Raw genomic sequence first — 17,737 nt, 5'->3', positions numbered from 1 at the left:
ACATATACACATATACATATACATACATATATACATATACACATATACATATACATACATATATACATATACATACATACATATACATACATATATACATATACATACATACATATACATACATATATACATATACATACATACATATACATACATATATACATATACATACATACATATACACATATATTTGATAATCCTTCCATGACTTCACCAATAGATTTTCTGAGGAGCACTTTTGAAGCTTAAATAATGTGGTTCTTGAGTAAAAGTGGTGTGACCTGGGCAAGATGAATGAAGCCCAAACACTCTCCCTAGTATGAATTTTCAATCAAAGCTATGGCTAATGGACAAACCATGGGTCAGGTGTCTGATTAACATGTTTTTTTGTGGATTGGGCATTGGTTGTTGAAATGAAAGCTTGAGTGTGGGTATTAAAATGTAAGAACGACATATTGCCCTAGCAACATCACACCATCAACAGAGCTAATGTCATCAAGCTGCCTGTTAAGTAGCACTAACCTGGTGCTATCAGTGCTAACATACAAGTTAACTAACACTAAAATGTAACGCAACATAAATACTGGAGCACAGACTTCTTAACTGCACAGAAAATCATATTATATTGGATAACAGTAATAAAATGCTCCCAAAGAACAAACAGTCAATTTGATTGTGTCAGGTCAGCAGCACCTAGAAGGCACTGCTAGCAGACGCTGGCACTCAGCTGTCATCCAACGCAACCATGCCCCTAATTATTCATAAGTGAAAAATGGGCTGAATTGATGAGTTATTTAAAAAATCCACAACCTTCACAGTTGTCCTGAATGGGGAACTAGCTATAGAGTCTAAAGTAGCTTTGTACGGGGCTATAAACATGCTTATTTCTGTAGTAAAGGTGGAGAATTTAACGTGGACTTCTATGAGGACCCAAGTGGGTTGAGTTTGGTCAACTTGTTTAGTTCCTTGAAGCAAAACGTCTTCAAGGAACTAAAGCCCAGTTGAGCTGACTGGGTGTACTTAGATACCATGACTTGGATGACTGACAACCTCCACAGACTCGCTTTTGAAGCGAACCTCAAAAGGCCACTCAAGAAACTGCAAGATTTGCCACTTGCGCTTTGGCTACATTTATCATGACCAGACGTTGGGGCTTGGCTTTACTTGCAGCAACACGGTGAGCAGCATGTTGACGGCTGGGCTGGAATACCGATAACAATAATGGAATGCAGCACAATTTCAGGGCTATCATCATGACTTGAGATCACATGAAACATATAGTCACCAGAATTAAATATAATCCCAAAAGGTGAAACCCGAGCACAGCGGCCCGTCCTACTCCAGAAGCTGCGAGCGAAGACATTACCTCAGTGGTTCTCTGGGTTTACTCTGTAAAAGGGGACGAGTTAGCGGGTGGATGGGGAGGATCAGGCGTTATGATCTTAATCGATTTTCACACTTCTGCAGCACCTGTTGGTTTGTCTCCACGTAAAAAGAAAATAAATGAGTGTGTTGTATGTGGAACAATTTCACACCAAGCTGCAGTTTCTCCCACAAAAGCAGAGAAGAGAAAAAAAAGTGAGACGGGTGCTGTATTGTCTCAAAAGGTAACATAGCTCATTTCGCTCAACAACGGATGAATAGATATATTGACAATGCAGAAGGAGCGCTGAGGCATTTCCTGAATAAAGCTACTTAACATTTTGTCCTCCTCTGGCAGCAGAGTTGGGGAACAGTCATTCTGAATGTAGAGGGTCTCACTTACCGCAATATAATAGACCTTGGCTTTCTTCACCAGTTCCCAGTTGCTGTCCAAGTCCAGGTGTTTTTCCTTTTTGTAGCAGTTTGCCGCTGCCAGGTTAGCAACAAGGGACCTGCCGAGACAGACCCCATAAATCTTCCACTTCACTTATCATCCATCTTAATTTTGTCTCAAAAACAGCCTTAAAAAAACACTCGAGCCTCAGATTTTTCTTTGTTCTCCCACAGTATAAAAATACGATAATAGTTTCCGAGAATCTGCACTGGGGTGAAGTAAGTCACCTGGATGTCTTTATTTGCGTTCTTTTAAAGTAGTTACCTCAAAAGAAGGAGATTACCACTTCCCAGACAAGCAATCAGCCACTCTGAAATGAATTCATATCATTAGACCTTTTGGTAATGATGCTGGATAAACAACAGAAACGTATTAGTAAATGAACACTTGAGTCAAGTACAGTGAGCGGAGCAAGCGACAGCACGAAGCAGGTGGGATTATGTAAACGTAGCTCATTAGACAATCCTCGCGTGTTGCGTCTTTACGAGCGGCCATCAAACTGAGTGCAATCATCATCGCTACTCATGGAAGAACCTTTGCAAACCGTTTGACAGGAGGACGCTACAGAAAGAAGAGGTCCACTCAAGAAAAGGTTATGTACACTATGATTAATGGAAAAACAAAAACAAGGAAATGCAATGCGTGCAGCAAGAGTGCAGATTGGGGCTCCATCTCGATGATCTACAATGTACGGTCTAACGCACATCATGCAAGTGCGTTTCGGACGTGTCCAAGTCCACTTGGTATTGATAATGGCGTGTGCAAAGCAGCACATGGGGCACAAAAGTTGGCTGAACAGTTCTGCCTCCTCAGCGATTATTTCAACAAACAAGTTCCTCAGATGAACGTCTTATCAATTTGATTAAAGCTTGGAATGCTCTCTATTCTCACCTTCGTAGCAACATAGTTACACAAACGCCAAAGTTTTTGGATCCCGTTGTACAGATGCTTGCACCTCTTCAGGTGTTCATTTAGTTTGACAAAAACAAAAAAGTCAGAAGGCACGAGATCTGGCTCTCAAAATCTGAGCCACTGCAACTCATCCTGTGTGAATTGTCTTTTCTAGGGCAAACCCTCTTCACGTAGCTTTTGCAAAGTATTCACATACTGGTTTGAGCTGACAGTGCTGCCCTGTTCCAAAAATTCTGTGAGGACTATGCCACCACAGTCCCCCCAAAAATGGTCACAGCATGACTGAACTTTAGTCATTCAAGCTCTTTGCCCACTTGTTGACTGTCCTGACGTCCACACAGGCGTCTCCATACACAACACTCATTTGTTGATGAATGTCCATGAGTCCACAACCCTCCGCCATGAGGAGTTCAATAACACCACATTGTTTCAAACATACATCAAAGCATCTGAACATTTTTTTACCGACTCCTGTGTGCATGAACTGCATCAAAGGCAATTCTGTGCATCCCTGAAATTGCAGAAAAAACTATTTGGTGTAGAAAAAGCCAAAAAGTTAAGGATTATTCTCATACCAGTTTCACTGCAATATCTTTCTTGTTACTGAAATAATCCCACAGGAGGCACAAAGCTTTAGCCGACCCTTGTCCAACACTTTAGGCATCACGCGCTGCTTTGCACACGTTGTTATAAATACCAAGTGGATTTGGACACGTCCCAAATGCACTTGAATGAATCACAGATGTATTTTGGCTATAATGTGAATTATACCAATAAGATTTTTGTCACTGCCTAGTGGTTTAGTGGTTAGCGCTGTTGCCTCACAGCAAGAAGGTTGTTGGATCACTTCCCACCTGGTCCTTTTTGTGTAAGGTTTGCATGTTCTCCCCGTGTCTCTGTGGGTTTCCTCCGGGCACTCTAGCTTCCTCCCACAATCCAAAACAGGCTTATTTAGGGTCTGCTCCTTTCTCTGCCACTGACCAAGGCAGCGACTCTACATCTGGAGTTGGTCTCCGGGTGCCAGACTGTGGCTGCCCACTCCTCCTAGTGGTCGGATTGCGTTTAACTGTAATTAGAACGGGTTAAAAGCAGAAGATAAATTTTGTTGTATGTCTTTACAAGACAAGAACTGTATGCATCTGTATTTAAAGGGCAGACTTGGTGGGTGACAGAAGTGAGGAGTTTTCTGGCTGAGAAATGAATTGAACAGATCATTTATGGGAGCACCAATCAAAAGTTCCTTGAGATTAAGCAGTTGAGTGCTTTGTTCCTGTGATGACACCACCAACTCTGACCACCCAAACTCTTCATATCGCACCAGGCTCAGAGTGAACCCTGCTGGATGTTCTCTGCCTGCAGCCCCGGGGCAAAAACGGCCACCCTAAAAATAGTTATACTGGCTCGACTGTCACCAAACTTGGTATACGCACCACACCGAGTGACTTCAAGAAACCGATTGGGTTTTGGATCAAAAGGCTAAAGGTCAAGATTACTGGCACGTACTTTGATAGACTTTTCTTTGCACAATTACTTCTTTTTTTTAGCTGCCTGACTGTCACCCCACTCGCTGTGTGTGTTAGTGATGGTGACTCTAAGAAGTCTGTTGATTTTTGGGTCAAAAGGTGAAAGGTCAAAATCACTAAACTGTACTTTGTAAAAGCCTTCTGAAGAAAAGTGTCACTTGTTAATGGTAAGCTTATCAAAGTTTGCCCGAGGTGCCGTGGATTAGTGCAGGCGATGCACTTGCTCTATTGGGTTTCCAACTTTTGTTTTCAAAGCAGTTTTATTTATAGTTAATATTGTGCTGTATAAACAGAATAATGCAAACCAGGCATTTCTTGGTCTATTGTGCAATCACTGTTGACTGCTCAACGATAGCAGAGCACAAGCACTGAGGTCTCTAGTCAAAACCGTTGCACCCATGGATGCAACTGGAGCAATGGGTGCGAAAATGCCAGTTCTGTCTTTCCAAAATTACCAACGACACGACGCTGCACTATGCTCTGCTTTGTGCCAGATGGAAGGACGGACCCTAAGAGGTCAGACAGACTCAGTATTGTTGTAGAAGAAGATTAATATAAGAGTATTTCTTTGAACTAACAATAACACCTACACTGATTGGATTGGTGATGTAATCCTTTAAAGATTCAACAGTCCAAAACACTGACTGTACTTTGTGCAATCGCCACAAGAAATGTATTTTCTACAACCTAAAATGTAACTATGAAACACTGCTTTGAGTATCAAAGTCCAGTTGTCAGACGTAAGCAGAGGGAGCTTGCGTTATGTTTTTGTACACTCTACACTACACTAATCAAAGCCCCGAGGCTGTGACAAACACCTCCCACACCTTCAAAGCCATCGCCCTTCCAATCTGTCCCTGCTGGCGACCTTTCCTCTGTTAAACACCTGCAAGAAATATTACAGAGCTCGTCTCCGGGAGCATGGCACCCGACCTTTTCAGGTGTCAAAGCCAACATCAAACAAACCTGCTAAGACCATTGACTCCCAGGGCAGGCAAGGTCTAGCCACTGTCTGACTAACATCTGCACGAGCAGTGGATGAAGAGCTGGGGAGGAGGGGAGTGTGTGTGTGGAAGGAGGGTATTGATCCACACCTGGTCTATCATGAACTGGAGCACTGACTGTTAGTGATATTTCTGTGTGTACATGCAGGATCTGACCTCTGCAGTCTCTCAGATGTGCTGATGAGGACGCGGCGTGAGAGTCACCAGAGATGCTAAAGCCTCTTTTACGAGAGAGACAGGCGATAGATGAGAGCTGGGATAGCACAGCCATCACATACACATCGCTACAGTCAGCCTATAGGTGGATGGTAAACTACGGGTTGTTTTTAATGTGTGCTCGGCTATCATTTCCTCTCATGACTTGTAGCCCTGAGTAGTCAACTGGCTGCCAGAGAATGTTAAAGGTGCACAATCCATTTCTCAGTATATTCACTACACATGAAATACTATGTTTTCTTATGGAAATATATTTGTCGTGACTGTTTTGAATCGGTTTCCTTACTCCTATGGAGAAGTGTGGGGGGGGGCTTGGAGCCTGACCAATGAGAGCATGAACAAGAACATAAATGCCATCTGCTGGTGGCAGGACAGCAGTAAGGAACATGACATATGATTTGATTTTACAAGTGATAAAGTAAATGTAAATCAAAGATGGGTTACATTTCATGCCAATAAAAAATAAAACTGAAAGCATGTCAAGTATCTGCATGCTTATATATTAAAGTTCAGAGAACATCATTTCTTGGGCGGCTAATGAATGTAATAGACACAGTTTAAAAAAAGTTCACCGTTGTTTGCATGATCATTCATACCGTACTCAGCTAAGCTTATTAAAATTATATAAATAACAGCACAACATAATTGTTATTGACAAGCTTATCAAAAACCACTAATCAATATGCTCAGATTTGTTCATGTACTCACACTTTCATTAGACAGGCAGCAGAATCTGAATGTTTATGCAGCTTTGGCTCTACCTTTAGTGTGCGACAAAGTTTCTATTCCCCTCCCAGCACTACTCTAGTTTAATCCATCTTGCACTGAAATGCCTTCTTTGTTTTGTTACCACTTTCTTAAAAAAGCTTGAACTGTTTTTCAAACGCTAACGTTCTTTGTGTTTGCAAATTCTTTCGCATGGGCAAGATTGCACCTCCACTTTGATATAGTAACATGGACTGTGTTTACTTGCGCATAGGACTAAAGCAGCATGTATAACAGGTGAATAAGAAATACTAACACCCCGTGAGTCGGGGTGGTTTCGCTGGGAAACGTTTGCTTTAGTCCAAAATGAACTGATAGCAGGAGAGGATACGCATCGTGGAAAGTGACTGTGTACCTTTATGGGAGGTGATGGTCTAGTGGTTAAGGCGTTGGGCTTGAGACCAGAAGATCCTTGGTTCTAATCCCAGCCTGACTAGAAAATCACTAAGGGCCCTTGGGCAAGGTCTTTAACCCCTATTGCTCCCGGCGTGTAGTGAGCGCCTTGTATGGCAGCACCCTCACTTCGGGGTGAATGTGAGCCATTAGTGTGTAAAGTGCAATGAGCGTCTGATGCAGATGGAAAAGCGCAATATCGCTATATACGTAAATGCAGTCCTTTTACTTTTTTAAACCGAGCCAAAACGACAAACGATAGTAGGTAGTTCATCAGGATAGGGGTTTACACCCCAGTGTGTAGACCTGACTTAGATACCCAGCGAGGCTACCTGTCTAAGGGTTCTTGGACGAGAAACTTCATCTGCATTGTCCCAGTCCACCAAGCTGCAAAAGGGTATGGGCTTTGGTTGGGGCAGTAACCAGCGATGGACTGGGAACCTGTCCTGGTAGGGTTAGACTCCTGTTTGTTTCAAACTACGGTGTTTAAGGATAAGAACCGGCACCAATGGGCCTCATTGCCTATGCAGGACAGCTTAGTGATGGGTGATTTGAACAGAGCCTAACCTATTGTCCCCAGTGATACAGGCAGCGCAGGTACCGGTCGGCTGCTCGCTTTGCTCATAGTAGCGGGCATCGACGTGGGCTTCTTCGGCCTTCTTCTTCAGGATCTTTCCGAAGTGGTCTGTACCGATGCACCCGAAGAAAGTGGCCACCTTGTGGGGTTTCTGGATCATCCACTGAGAGAAGAGTGAAGAAAAAAAAAAAAAAAAAAGCAGCAGTTACAGTGAGCTCAGTTTACAAAATATAAGTCTGTTTGAAGGGTCAGGTTCAGCCAAGGCAGATGGCACACAAACTGTAGCTTCACAGCAAACATACTGCTTGTGATATATGAGGGCTGTGAGCTGTCATAAACAACCCGAGAGCAATTCCACTCCACACAGAGCCGCTATTCTCATCCAAGCACTCCTTCCTCCCTGTGTGCTAAAAACAGGCTCATCTCCTTATTTACACAAACCCCATAATTCAAGGCTCCATCCTACTTACGCAAACACAGACTGTGTGTGCGGCGGCGCGGACCTGCCAGCACCGCACACTTCCCGACTCTTCGTCAGCCATTTTTGGCCCCTCGCGTACTCAGTGACTTTTACCTGACGAGGGGAGGAGGGCTGCTCAAATTCTACAGCGCTCAGGTTTAACCTCCAAAGATTTATTGACGTACAGTACGTGCCGCTGTTTGCTCATTTTATTGCAGACTCCTGTTTTGTTGCTGACGGGGGCCCCTTGTGAATGAGATGTTGCTGCTTTCAGGGATGACCTGTATATGTGTGAAATTAATCATTTCACGCGACCAAATAGCATCTTGGTAGGGAAAGAAAAATGCATTTTCATCACTCGGCCTGAGATGTTCTCTGCTGTTATTTTGCATCCCCCCCCCACCCAGTTTTCCAGGTAACTAGTTCAGAGAGAGAAAGTTTAATCAGCCATGGAAAAATTCATTTCTTCAGGCAAGGCTGAGGTGTGTCTTCAGAGCAAGGCTACAAATTTACAAAGACAGCCAAAGGAGTTTTGTGCCGATTGTATGAGGTACAAATGAGGGGTGCATCAAATGAGTACTTATTATTGTGCGGATGGAAGATTATTCTTTTAATCTATAAAATGTCAGTAGTAAGTGCCTTTCACAATTTGTCAAAGCTCAAGGTCGCAATTATAATTTGCTATTTTTGTCTGGTAAACCCTCCAACAGCCCACAAGCAGTCAATTTCCAAGATAGAAGCAGAAAATCCTCACGTGTCAGGCTGAAATCAAGCAATGTGTAAAAAAATTTTAAAATGAAACACATCCAGGTTATAATCCCAAGTATCAGGAGACATCAATGTCATGCAATCCCAGTGGGTCCCAAAAGATTTTAGAAGACTATGGGGGGGGGATTTTGAATCTCAAGGGAGTTTGGGGACATGCTGCCACAAAAGATTTTTTTTTTTTTTTTGAATGCATCATTCTAGTGCACTTTGAGAGCAAAATAAGACATCTGATACGTTGATATTTATGGAGATTTTTGTGCTCATTAACAATTTGTGCTTTTAATAATAAACACAAACATACTGGTGGTGGAGCTGCATTGTTCATGGTGACTAGGTTAATTACACTGGTCAACAATTTTTCTTGCATTGAGTTTTTCAACAGATTTTGGGTAATTTGGGGGCGCTGAATCTGAATCTGGTGTCAGTTTTTGCCAATCACATCACGTTTTTGAGACATGACAACATACAACATATTTCTCGAATCAATGAAGCAAAAGCTGCAGTTTCACACACCTCTTCGGCGCCATAAATATTACTGCTCTTTGTTCACATTTTGTGAACCTGGTTTAAAAACTATGCTTTTGAAGCTGCTTTTGTGCATGATTAGTGGCATCAAACCCGTGAGTGAATGAGCAACTTTTGCATAATCTATCAATATGGAACAAGCAGATTGCCAAAAAAGCATGATGTGTTAATGGAAATCTGAGCTCAGATTCAGATACAGAAGCCCAAAATTACCCTAAATCTAATAAATTTTCAAAATCCGCGCAAGAATTATTTTTGACCAGTATTATACTGACATACATTAGGATTGAGAGTTGAGTTCATAAAGCTTAACATTAAAAGCCAATAATAAAATAATGGTTAAATAAAAAAAATAAATGCCACTCGCAGGATTCAAACCTGCAATTGACAAAAGCTCTGATTAACAGACGGAAACCACTGCACTACAATCACTGTCTTATAACAGGAGCGTAAATGCCTAAAATCAACAAGGAAATAAACGTATTTTTAAAAAAAAGAAATCAGATGATGTAGATGAAGAGGAGGTTTTCGTCGTCTTTAATTATGGCGAAAAAAGCGCCGTAATAACTGACAAAACAGCGTTTGTTATGGTGTATTTTTGGTGATACATGACTGAAAGTGGCGTATTTGTCGCACTGTTGGCTTGTCATAGTTGGCACACCGCTCACAGTCTGACAGGAGACGAGTATCCTGTCAGACAGATGTGACATTCAGATCGCCTGCTGTGTGTCCACATGATCCAACGGTCTGTTTCACCTGGAACAGCCTGTTAATATGCGCTCTGTGCACGTGCTCCAGCCATCACAAAAGCGATATATGTTTTATGTATTTCCACGTGAAGACAGCAAGTGCACACAGACACACACGCATCACAGCGGACAGTTGTAAGTTCATGTCCATCAAAATACGATACGTGTTCTACAGTTGTGATGTCCAGAACCGGAGATCGCAACAGCTGCTGCTGAGAGCCAGCCACGCCCCCTGTCCATTCAGCGTGAAGTCCAAAGTGTCACTCTCTGTTTGTGTTATGTGATCATTTTGTTTTTAGTTATTTTGGCATGTAATTGTGTATGTAATTGTTGTAGTAATTACTGCTATACCTATCCTGGCTGTGATCTCCATTTTTAATGTGACAAGTCGCGTGCACTGAGCCGTCATTTCCAGCTGTCAGTGAGTCTCTGCCCAGCAATCAGCTGAGAGGCCGATTGCTGGCCAGATAGCAGCATTTCATGCCAGATAGCAACATTTCATGCAAGTGTGCCACCCCTCCCCCAGCACACCACATGTGTTGGGGGAGGCGCGAAACACATACATGCTACATGTTGCGTGGAGGCACGTGAAACACACACCACATGTGTTGTGGGGGGGGAGCACAACACACGTGCAATACACACGCACCGCACTATTTTCATGCTGACAGTGCGAATGGCCCCATATTTTCTAAGTGTCCGGCGAGGGGTGTTGGATGTTCGTGTGTGTCACCTGGCACTGGCATGTAATTCCTCCTACATGCGCTAGTTGGCTTCAATCGTGTTATGTGTGAAGGGGCCCTTAAGTAATGCTGAGAAGAAAATGGAGCAGTTCTGAGACTGAGTGCAGCCGCTTATTTTAACGTTTGCGGATTTGACAAAGAATGACTACGCTGTTAGTACCAGGGTTCTAGCTAGCGCAAACTTGCGTTACGGCCCGTTACACTATAATTTTGGACCGTTACGATTTTCAATACAGCGTCTGTAATCAACTGTTTCTGCAGCGCGACTTCACTTTGAAGAGTGAATTGAAGCAATGCTTCGATTCAATGGCTCGTGGCTCTTTGATTCGCTGCTCTTCAGAAGCAGTAAGTCCGCTTCTTAACCCTTCCGAAAGCCATTAAAATGTCATGAGTAATTTTTGTGTGGATTAAAGTCACTAACTGGGACTCTTGTATTGTTGCAGTCGAGAAACGAGCTTCAAACGCTGCGCGACTCTCTGACTCTGTCTCTCTAACCCTAACCCTAACCCGCTCGGAATTAATAACTTCAAAACGAATCGCTGCTTTAAATAAAATGACACCTCTTACAAACGGTGCAATACAGACAATAAATTACAATTGACTAAAACATTTGTTCCTCCCAAAATGAGATGTCCTGCATTCTTTATAAACCTGACCTGCAGCACAGCTGCAAGAGCTCAGCTCATAGGTATGGAAATACATTCATGTCAATAATAATGTCTGAAAGGAAATGCTTTTGACAAAAACTAACAGATTTTATTTCTGTTTATGTCCAGAGATCAAGGATCCACCATGTACAGTTCATTATGTCCAGAGTTTAAGGATCCAGTAACCAATTTCATATTTATTTACTTTAAGACTCAAAATGTTGTTCAATTTCAATTTAATCAGCTTATAAAGCGCCAAATCACAACAAAAGCCGTCTCAAGGTGCCTCACACAGAACAGTTCAACACAAAAAATTAAAATAAATAAATAAATAAATAAAAATTCAAATACCTAATTAAAAACAGAAGAATAAAACATAAAATAAAAACTACTCATAAGACAGAGAATAAAAACAGATTTTAAGTCTTGACTTAAAAATGTCCACGGACTCTGACTGTCTCACTGAGGGCCATGTACTGGCTAACCCGGAATGTGATTGCCCACTCAACAAACTTCCCAGCCTTCGGGACATGATGAAGGGACGTGGGCTGTCGTACCTGGCTTTTACCCTTTGGGTACCCCTAGAATGGCCAATTTTGAGCTTGAATTTTCAAAAGCTTCCCCCCTTCTGCACCCATCCCCCCACCCTCAGTCACTTCGCTCCCTCGACATTACCACTACACTACAATTTTATCCTAGCTAGAACCCTGAGTATCATATGAAACGTCTGAAGATGTGAAAGTTCAATTATTCAGCTCTTAAACATGTAAAAAAAACATTACACTTTGAATTAAATTGATCAAGAGTGTCCTGTATAACATTATGAACCAGGGTTGTAAAAATACAACTATATACAAGAGGCACTTACCCAATGGTCCATCAGGACTGTACGGGAAGTCATTTACAAGGTCTGTCCAAAAAGTAATGGACCTTTTTATATTTTTCAAAAACTATATGGATTTGAATCATGTGTGATTGCATCAGCCAAGCTTTAACCTTCGTGCGCATGCGTGAGTTTTTTCAGGCCTGTCGGTTGCGTCATTCGCCTGTGGGCAGGCTTTGAGTGAGCACTGGTCCACCCTCCTTGTCGGATTTTTACTGTCAGGGAAATGGCTGAGAGACTGCCGCTTTGCTCCATGAAATTTTTGTCAGAAACTGTTAGAGACAGCCAGTTGGAAACCATTCGAAAGATTCAGATGGCTTTCGGTGAAGATTCTGTCGGCGTCACATGGATTAAGGAGTGTTAAAACATTTTTAAAGATGGCCCACAGCGGCGGAGGGTGCGCGGCGCACCGAGCGGCCATTGACAGGCTGGAACAACCAGATCATTTCCAAACTGAACGCTGTGTTGATCCGGGACATCATGTGACTACCACAGAAATGGCAAGAGAGCTGGACATAGCACTTTTGTGGCACATTCCACTGTTACAGGAGATTTTGTAATAAAAGACGTGCGGAGGAATTCGCGCGTTGGCACGGAACCGCTCATGGCGCGCAACAAAAAAAACACCTCCATGTTGGAAACCATTTGGAAGATTCAGACGGCTTTCAATGGCTTTTCAGTCAAGTGAGTATCCGAGAAATTGTGTAACAGCTGGACATGCCACAACATGTCCTGTGAGACTTCCAACACGCAGGTTTTTTTTTTTTGTTGCGCGCCATGAGTGGCTCCGTGCCGACACGCGAAATCCTCCGCACGTCTTTCATGTCTTTCTGCCATTTCCCTGACAATAAAAATCTGACAAGGGGGTGGACCAGTGCTCACTCAAAGCCTGCCAACAGGCAAATGACGCAACCGACAGGCGTGAAAAAACTCACGCATGCGCACGAAGGTTCAAGCTTGGCTGATGCAATCACGTGATTCAAATCCATATAGTTTTTGAAAAAAATAAAAAGGTCCGTTACTTTTTGGACAGACGTCGTATATGTCCAAGTATGTACTCATCCTGGTCTGGCTAACATTTGGATTATTATGCAAAAACGCTTTATGTCTTTTAAAAATAATGAAGACATGCCACATCTGTAACGTTTATCAGTAAATAAATAATGATGTATAACTTCAGGGACAATGACGTGTTCTTTGAGGAATCCATTGATAACCTGACTGCAGTGAATAATCAGACCATCTGGATTTCTGATTGTCCTGGATCAAAACAAAGGTCCCAGCTTTCAATGACTTCCCGGACTCAACCATCAGAAATGTCTCTGTTTGTAGCCAAAGTGTTGAACTTGCAGTTATCTCAGAAATGATGGTCATGTCTCTGCGTCCTTTGGCTTTGAGACAGAGATGCATAGGAAGAGCTTATCGAGTCATGAAGTCGGTGGAGAGTGGTGTTGGCTGATATCTTTGAAGGAGAATGAAAGACAAAGTCTTGCTTTCTGTCTTACTGTATGGTTATGAGACTTCGACGCTAATCAGTGACCTCAAGGGACGGCTGGATGTCTTTAGTATTAGGTCCCTTTGGAGGATCTTAGGGAGTTGCTTGAAAGACCATCAAACAAACTGTTACTCAGCGACACTATGATGAGGAGTATAACTTGCATTGTGATGGAGCATCAGCCTCAACATGTTGGTCACATGCTGAGGATCCCAGAGCCTAAATAAATCCAAGGGAACGCCCACATTTCACCAAGATGCAACAGATAGATTGTTACCTTTGAAAGGTGGGGATGGACTGGTTATCTGTCTGGGTCAATACCTTCCAGGACCCAAAACAGCTCCCTGGTGTGGTGGACATGATGCTGGGCAGCACCAGTGCATGATCCCAGCCCTGACCTGATAATGTCATACCTGTGACAACACAATATACTGTATATACTCCAAATATGTAGACAAACTCTTATCCCGATGCACATGCCATTTATATATATATTAAAATTAAAAACCCAATTATAATCAGATTTAATCATCTCGTGTGTGTGTCTATGTACACGTTTTGAATATCTCTCTCCCATTAATTGACAAAGCAAACTGTGTACAAGTAAAGCACTGATTAAAAACCTACAATTTGGACAAATGTTCATTTTATACTGAAGCTTAACAGAGTTTTTGGCTCCATCTGTGTGAACTACGTTCACTTGCATTGTACATGTAACATGTCTGTACTAAAACCAGAGCAGAAACTTGTTGCCTACGCTGATAAAGACAAGCACACTGCTGTATCACTAAAAACAATGAAAACAGAACATAAATATAACACAATGCTAAAATACCCTCAGCCGTGTGACCATTGTGTTCTTTATAATTTGCAGTTGTTTAATTCATTCATTATAAGATCCTATTGTGTTACGTACATGTTCAATAAAGCTCCTCTGTCAATCAATCAAAAACTATGTTTTAATGGCATCTGCAGGAGGCTTTGCGTGTGTGTTTACATGAGCTTTTAACAAAATTGGAAGTTGTGCAAATCAGGGAATATTTGTAGATCACCCTCTGTGCATTTGCAGGTATTGAGACAAATTTAACTCCATAGGAAGCTGGCGTGCACGCAAATGGCGTAATATGTCTTGTAAATGACTCCAGAGGTGTTATCAGGTTAAAAAACTGTGTTTTCGGTTTTAAAAGTGTTTATATCTCGCTACCTTTTAAATAATATATGACAAAGAGGACATATTTACACACAAACGAAACAGTTTGCAGCTAGCTAGCAGCCTGTGACGTCACCATGCTAACCTCTGCAAAATGTCTCAGAAATAAGTTCAGAGGTGTTATTAGGTTCCAAAAATAGTGTTTTCATTTCAGAAGTGTTTATTTCTCGCTAGCTTTTAAATAATATATGACAAAGAGGATATATTTATACACAAACAAAACAGAGTTTGCAGCTAGCTAGCAGCCTGTGATGTCATCATGCTAATGTCTGCGAAATGTCTTCTAAATAAGTTCAGAGGTGTTATTAGGTTCCAAAAATGGTGTTTTCTGTTTCAGAACTGTTCATTTTTCACAAGCTTTTACATAATATATGACAAAGAGGATATATTTTCACACAAACGAAAGAGTTTGCAGCTAGCTAGCAGCCTGTGACATCACCATGCTAACGTCCAAAAAATGTCTCGTAAATATGTTCAGAGGTGTTATTAGGTTCCAAAAACAGTGTTTTCAGTTTCAGAAGTGTTTATTTCTCACTAGCTTTTACATAATATATGACAAAGAGGTTGTATTTACACACAAACAAAATAGAGTTTTGCAGCTAGCTAGGAGCCTGTGAGGTCACCATGCTAATGTCCGCAAAATGTCTTGTAAATAAGTTCAGAGGTGTTATTACGTTCCAAAAATGGTGTTTTCTGTTTCAGAAGTGTTTATTTCTCACTAGCTTTTACGTAATATATGACAAAGAGGTTGTATTTACACACAAACAAAATAGAGTTTAGCAGCTAGCTACCAGCCTGTGACATCACTATACCAACATCCGCGAAATGTCTTCTAAATAAGTTCAGAGGTGTTATTAGGTTCTAAAAACAATGTTTTCGGTTTCAGAAGTGTTTATTTCTCACTAGCGTTTACATAATATATGACAAAGTTCGTATTTACACACAAACAAAACAGAGTTTTGTAGCTAGCTAGGAGCCTGTGACGTCACCACATAATATATGACAAGTTGTATTTACACACAAAACAGTTTTACAGCTAGTGACCAGCCTGTGACATCACCATGCTAACTTAAACGAAATGTCTTGTAAATACGTTCAGAGGTGTTATTAGGTTCCAAAAGATGTTTTCAGTTTCAGAAGTGTTTACTTCTCGCTAGCTTTTACATAATATATGAGAGACGTGTATATAAACATACAAAAAAAAGCGGTTTTGGAGAGAGCAGCTGCTGACGTCACAGTGCAACTCTAGTCTGATTGGCTGTCACCCCGGCCACTCAAAAACAAAACAGATTGACACAGAAGATAACTTTTTAAACTCTTAAATTACCTCTTAAATGTCAAGGTTAACCATCTTTGAACTTGTCCAAGGTCTGAATTTCAAGACTGTGGCAGTAATAGGACTGGACTTATGCTGAGCACAGAGACAGACAGACAGATGGACAGACGCAAAGCCTTTGCAATACCTGATGGCCATATTTGATGGCTTCGCGTAATGAATCAGAAGGGTCAGTTAGCTGGGTGATGGTTGTCAACAGCTTGCTTAATCTATTTGGGCTGTGGACAAAACAAGACATTTTAAGTCATCATCCTGGGCTCTGAAAAACAATTTCTGACATTGTATGGACCAAGCAACTAACTGATGAGTCAATTCTTAATCATAAACTTTTTAAACATTCTTAATCAAATTCTTTCTTTACAACTCTAGTTTTAAACCAAAATGCCCACATGAGGAATATCTGGAAGACACAGGCGCTGGGTGTAAAAATGACAACGCCATCAGGTGGAACCCGGAAAGGACAACTGTGCTGGTCTCCATCAGGTGAAGGACAGAATTCCTCAAACCTGATTTCTCCAATACTTTAAAAAGGCAATACTTACTATAATCATCATCATGGTTTGACTAAAATAACCACTTAATTCAGCCAATTAGATCAATTATCTATTGCAGTGTTTCCCAGCCCAGGTCCATGAGATCCAAAGTGCTACACATTTTCCATTCCTCCCTCCTCTAACTGCAAATAATGAGCCAAATCAAGTGTGCTCCATTATTCAGCCAGCTGCTGAATAGTTGAACACTGTCTGAGCTAATCTGGTCTGAGTAGATCAGGCATAAATGGAAAATTTGTAGTATTTTGGGTCCAAGGACCAAGATTGATAAATCTACTGAAATGGATGACTAAGGGAGCAGTGGCATCACTCGTCTTTGTGTTCATATTATTTAAACTCACCTAAAACTGAAAAAACTAGATCACGGGTACAAGCGGCCGAAATGGGCTTCCTCAGGAGGGTGGCTGGTGTCTTCCTTAGATATAGGGTGAGAAGTTCGGTCATCTGTGAGGAACTCGAAGTAGAGTCGCTGCTCCATCACATTGAAAGGAGCCAGCTGAGGTGGTTCAGGAATCTAGTATGGATGCCTCCTGGGCGCCCCCCTAGGGAGGTGTTCCAGGCACAGCCATCTGGGCCTGGGAATGCCTCAGGATCCCCCAGTCAGAGGTGGTCAATGTGGCCTGGGAAAGGGAAGTCTGGGGTCGCCTTCTGGAGCTGTTTCCCCCAAGACCCGAACACGGAAAAGCGGTTGAAGATGAGTGAGTGAGACCTAAGTCCCAGCTCCTATCTGCCTTGGTTAGGAAAGTAACTAGTGTCCCATCTTGGACAGGTCACAGACTCTCACCCACTTGATGCTGTGGAATCTGGACACAAGCACTGGCACCAAAGGGGCCTCGGGACACTATAAACACTACTTCTCTAATTTGGCATGTGGTGGTGGTGGTGGGGCTGCTAAAACAGCCAGCCCTTCAAAGTCCACCGAACAGGATCTAAATAAAACTTGTTCAGGTTCCAAACACCTGTTTTGTACTTTAGTGGTGGGGTGTCACTTTGACTGCCCTTTTAAAAGTATTGATATTTAAATATTGTTTAAAAATGTCAGTGTACGCGATTCACTGCTGCAGCCAGCTCAATGAACAGTAAGGATGCCAGCTGCGTGTGTGATACGTGTGCCCACCGTGTGGCACAGGAACTCGTGATCTCGTCCTCCCACTCCGTACGCCC

General features: G+C 42.1%; 1 protein-coding gene across 2 annotated transcripts in view; it reads right to left on the bottom strand.

Annotated features, from left to right (window-relative positions):
• Positions 1-17,737, bottom strand: part of adkb (adenosine kinase b) — a 436,023-nt gene that overhangs the window by 241,532 nt on the left and 176,754 nt on the right. For both annotated transcript variants that reach the window (XM_034193559.1, XM_034193560.1), the window contains exons 5-6: positions 7,197-7,369; positions 1,766-1,874 (exon numbers count right to left, since the gene is read on the bottom strand). In XM_034193559.1, the coding sequence (XP_034049450.1) occupies positions 1,766-1,874; positions 7,197-7,369 (282 nt within the window). The remainder of the gene's footprint in view (positions 1-1,765; positions 1,875-7,196; positions 7,370-17,737) is intronic.

The sequence above is a fragment of the Thalassophryne amazonica genome, chromosome 18 (assembly GCF_902500255.1).
Source record: "Thalassophryne amazonica chromosome 18, fThaAma1.1, whole genome shotgun sequence".
Lineage (NCBI taxonomy): Eukaryota > Metazoa > Chordata > Actinopteri > Batrachoidiformes > Batrachoididae > Thalassophryne > Thalassophryne amazonica.
Note: the sequence above shows the minus strand (reverse complement) of the source record. Positions and strands in the feature narration are given on the sequence as shown.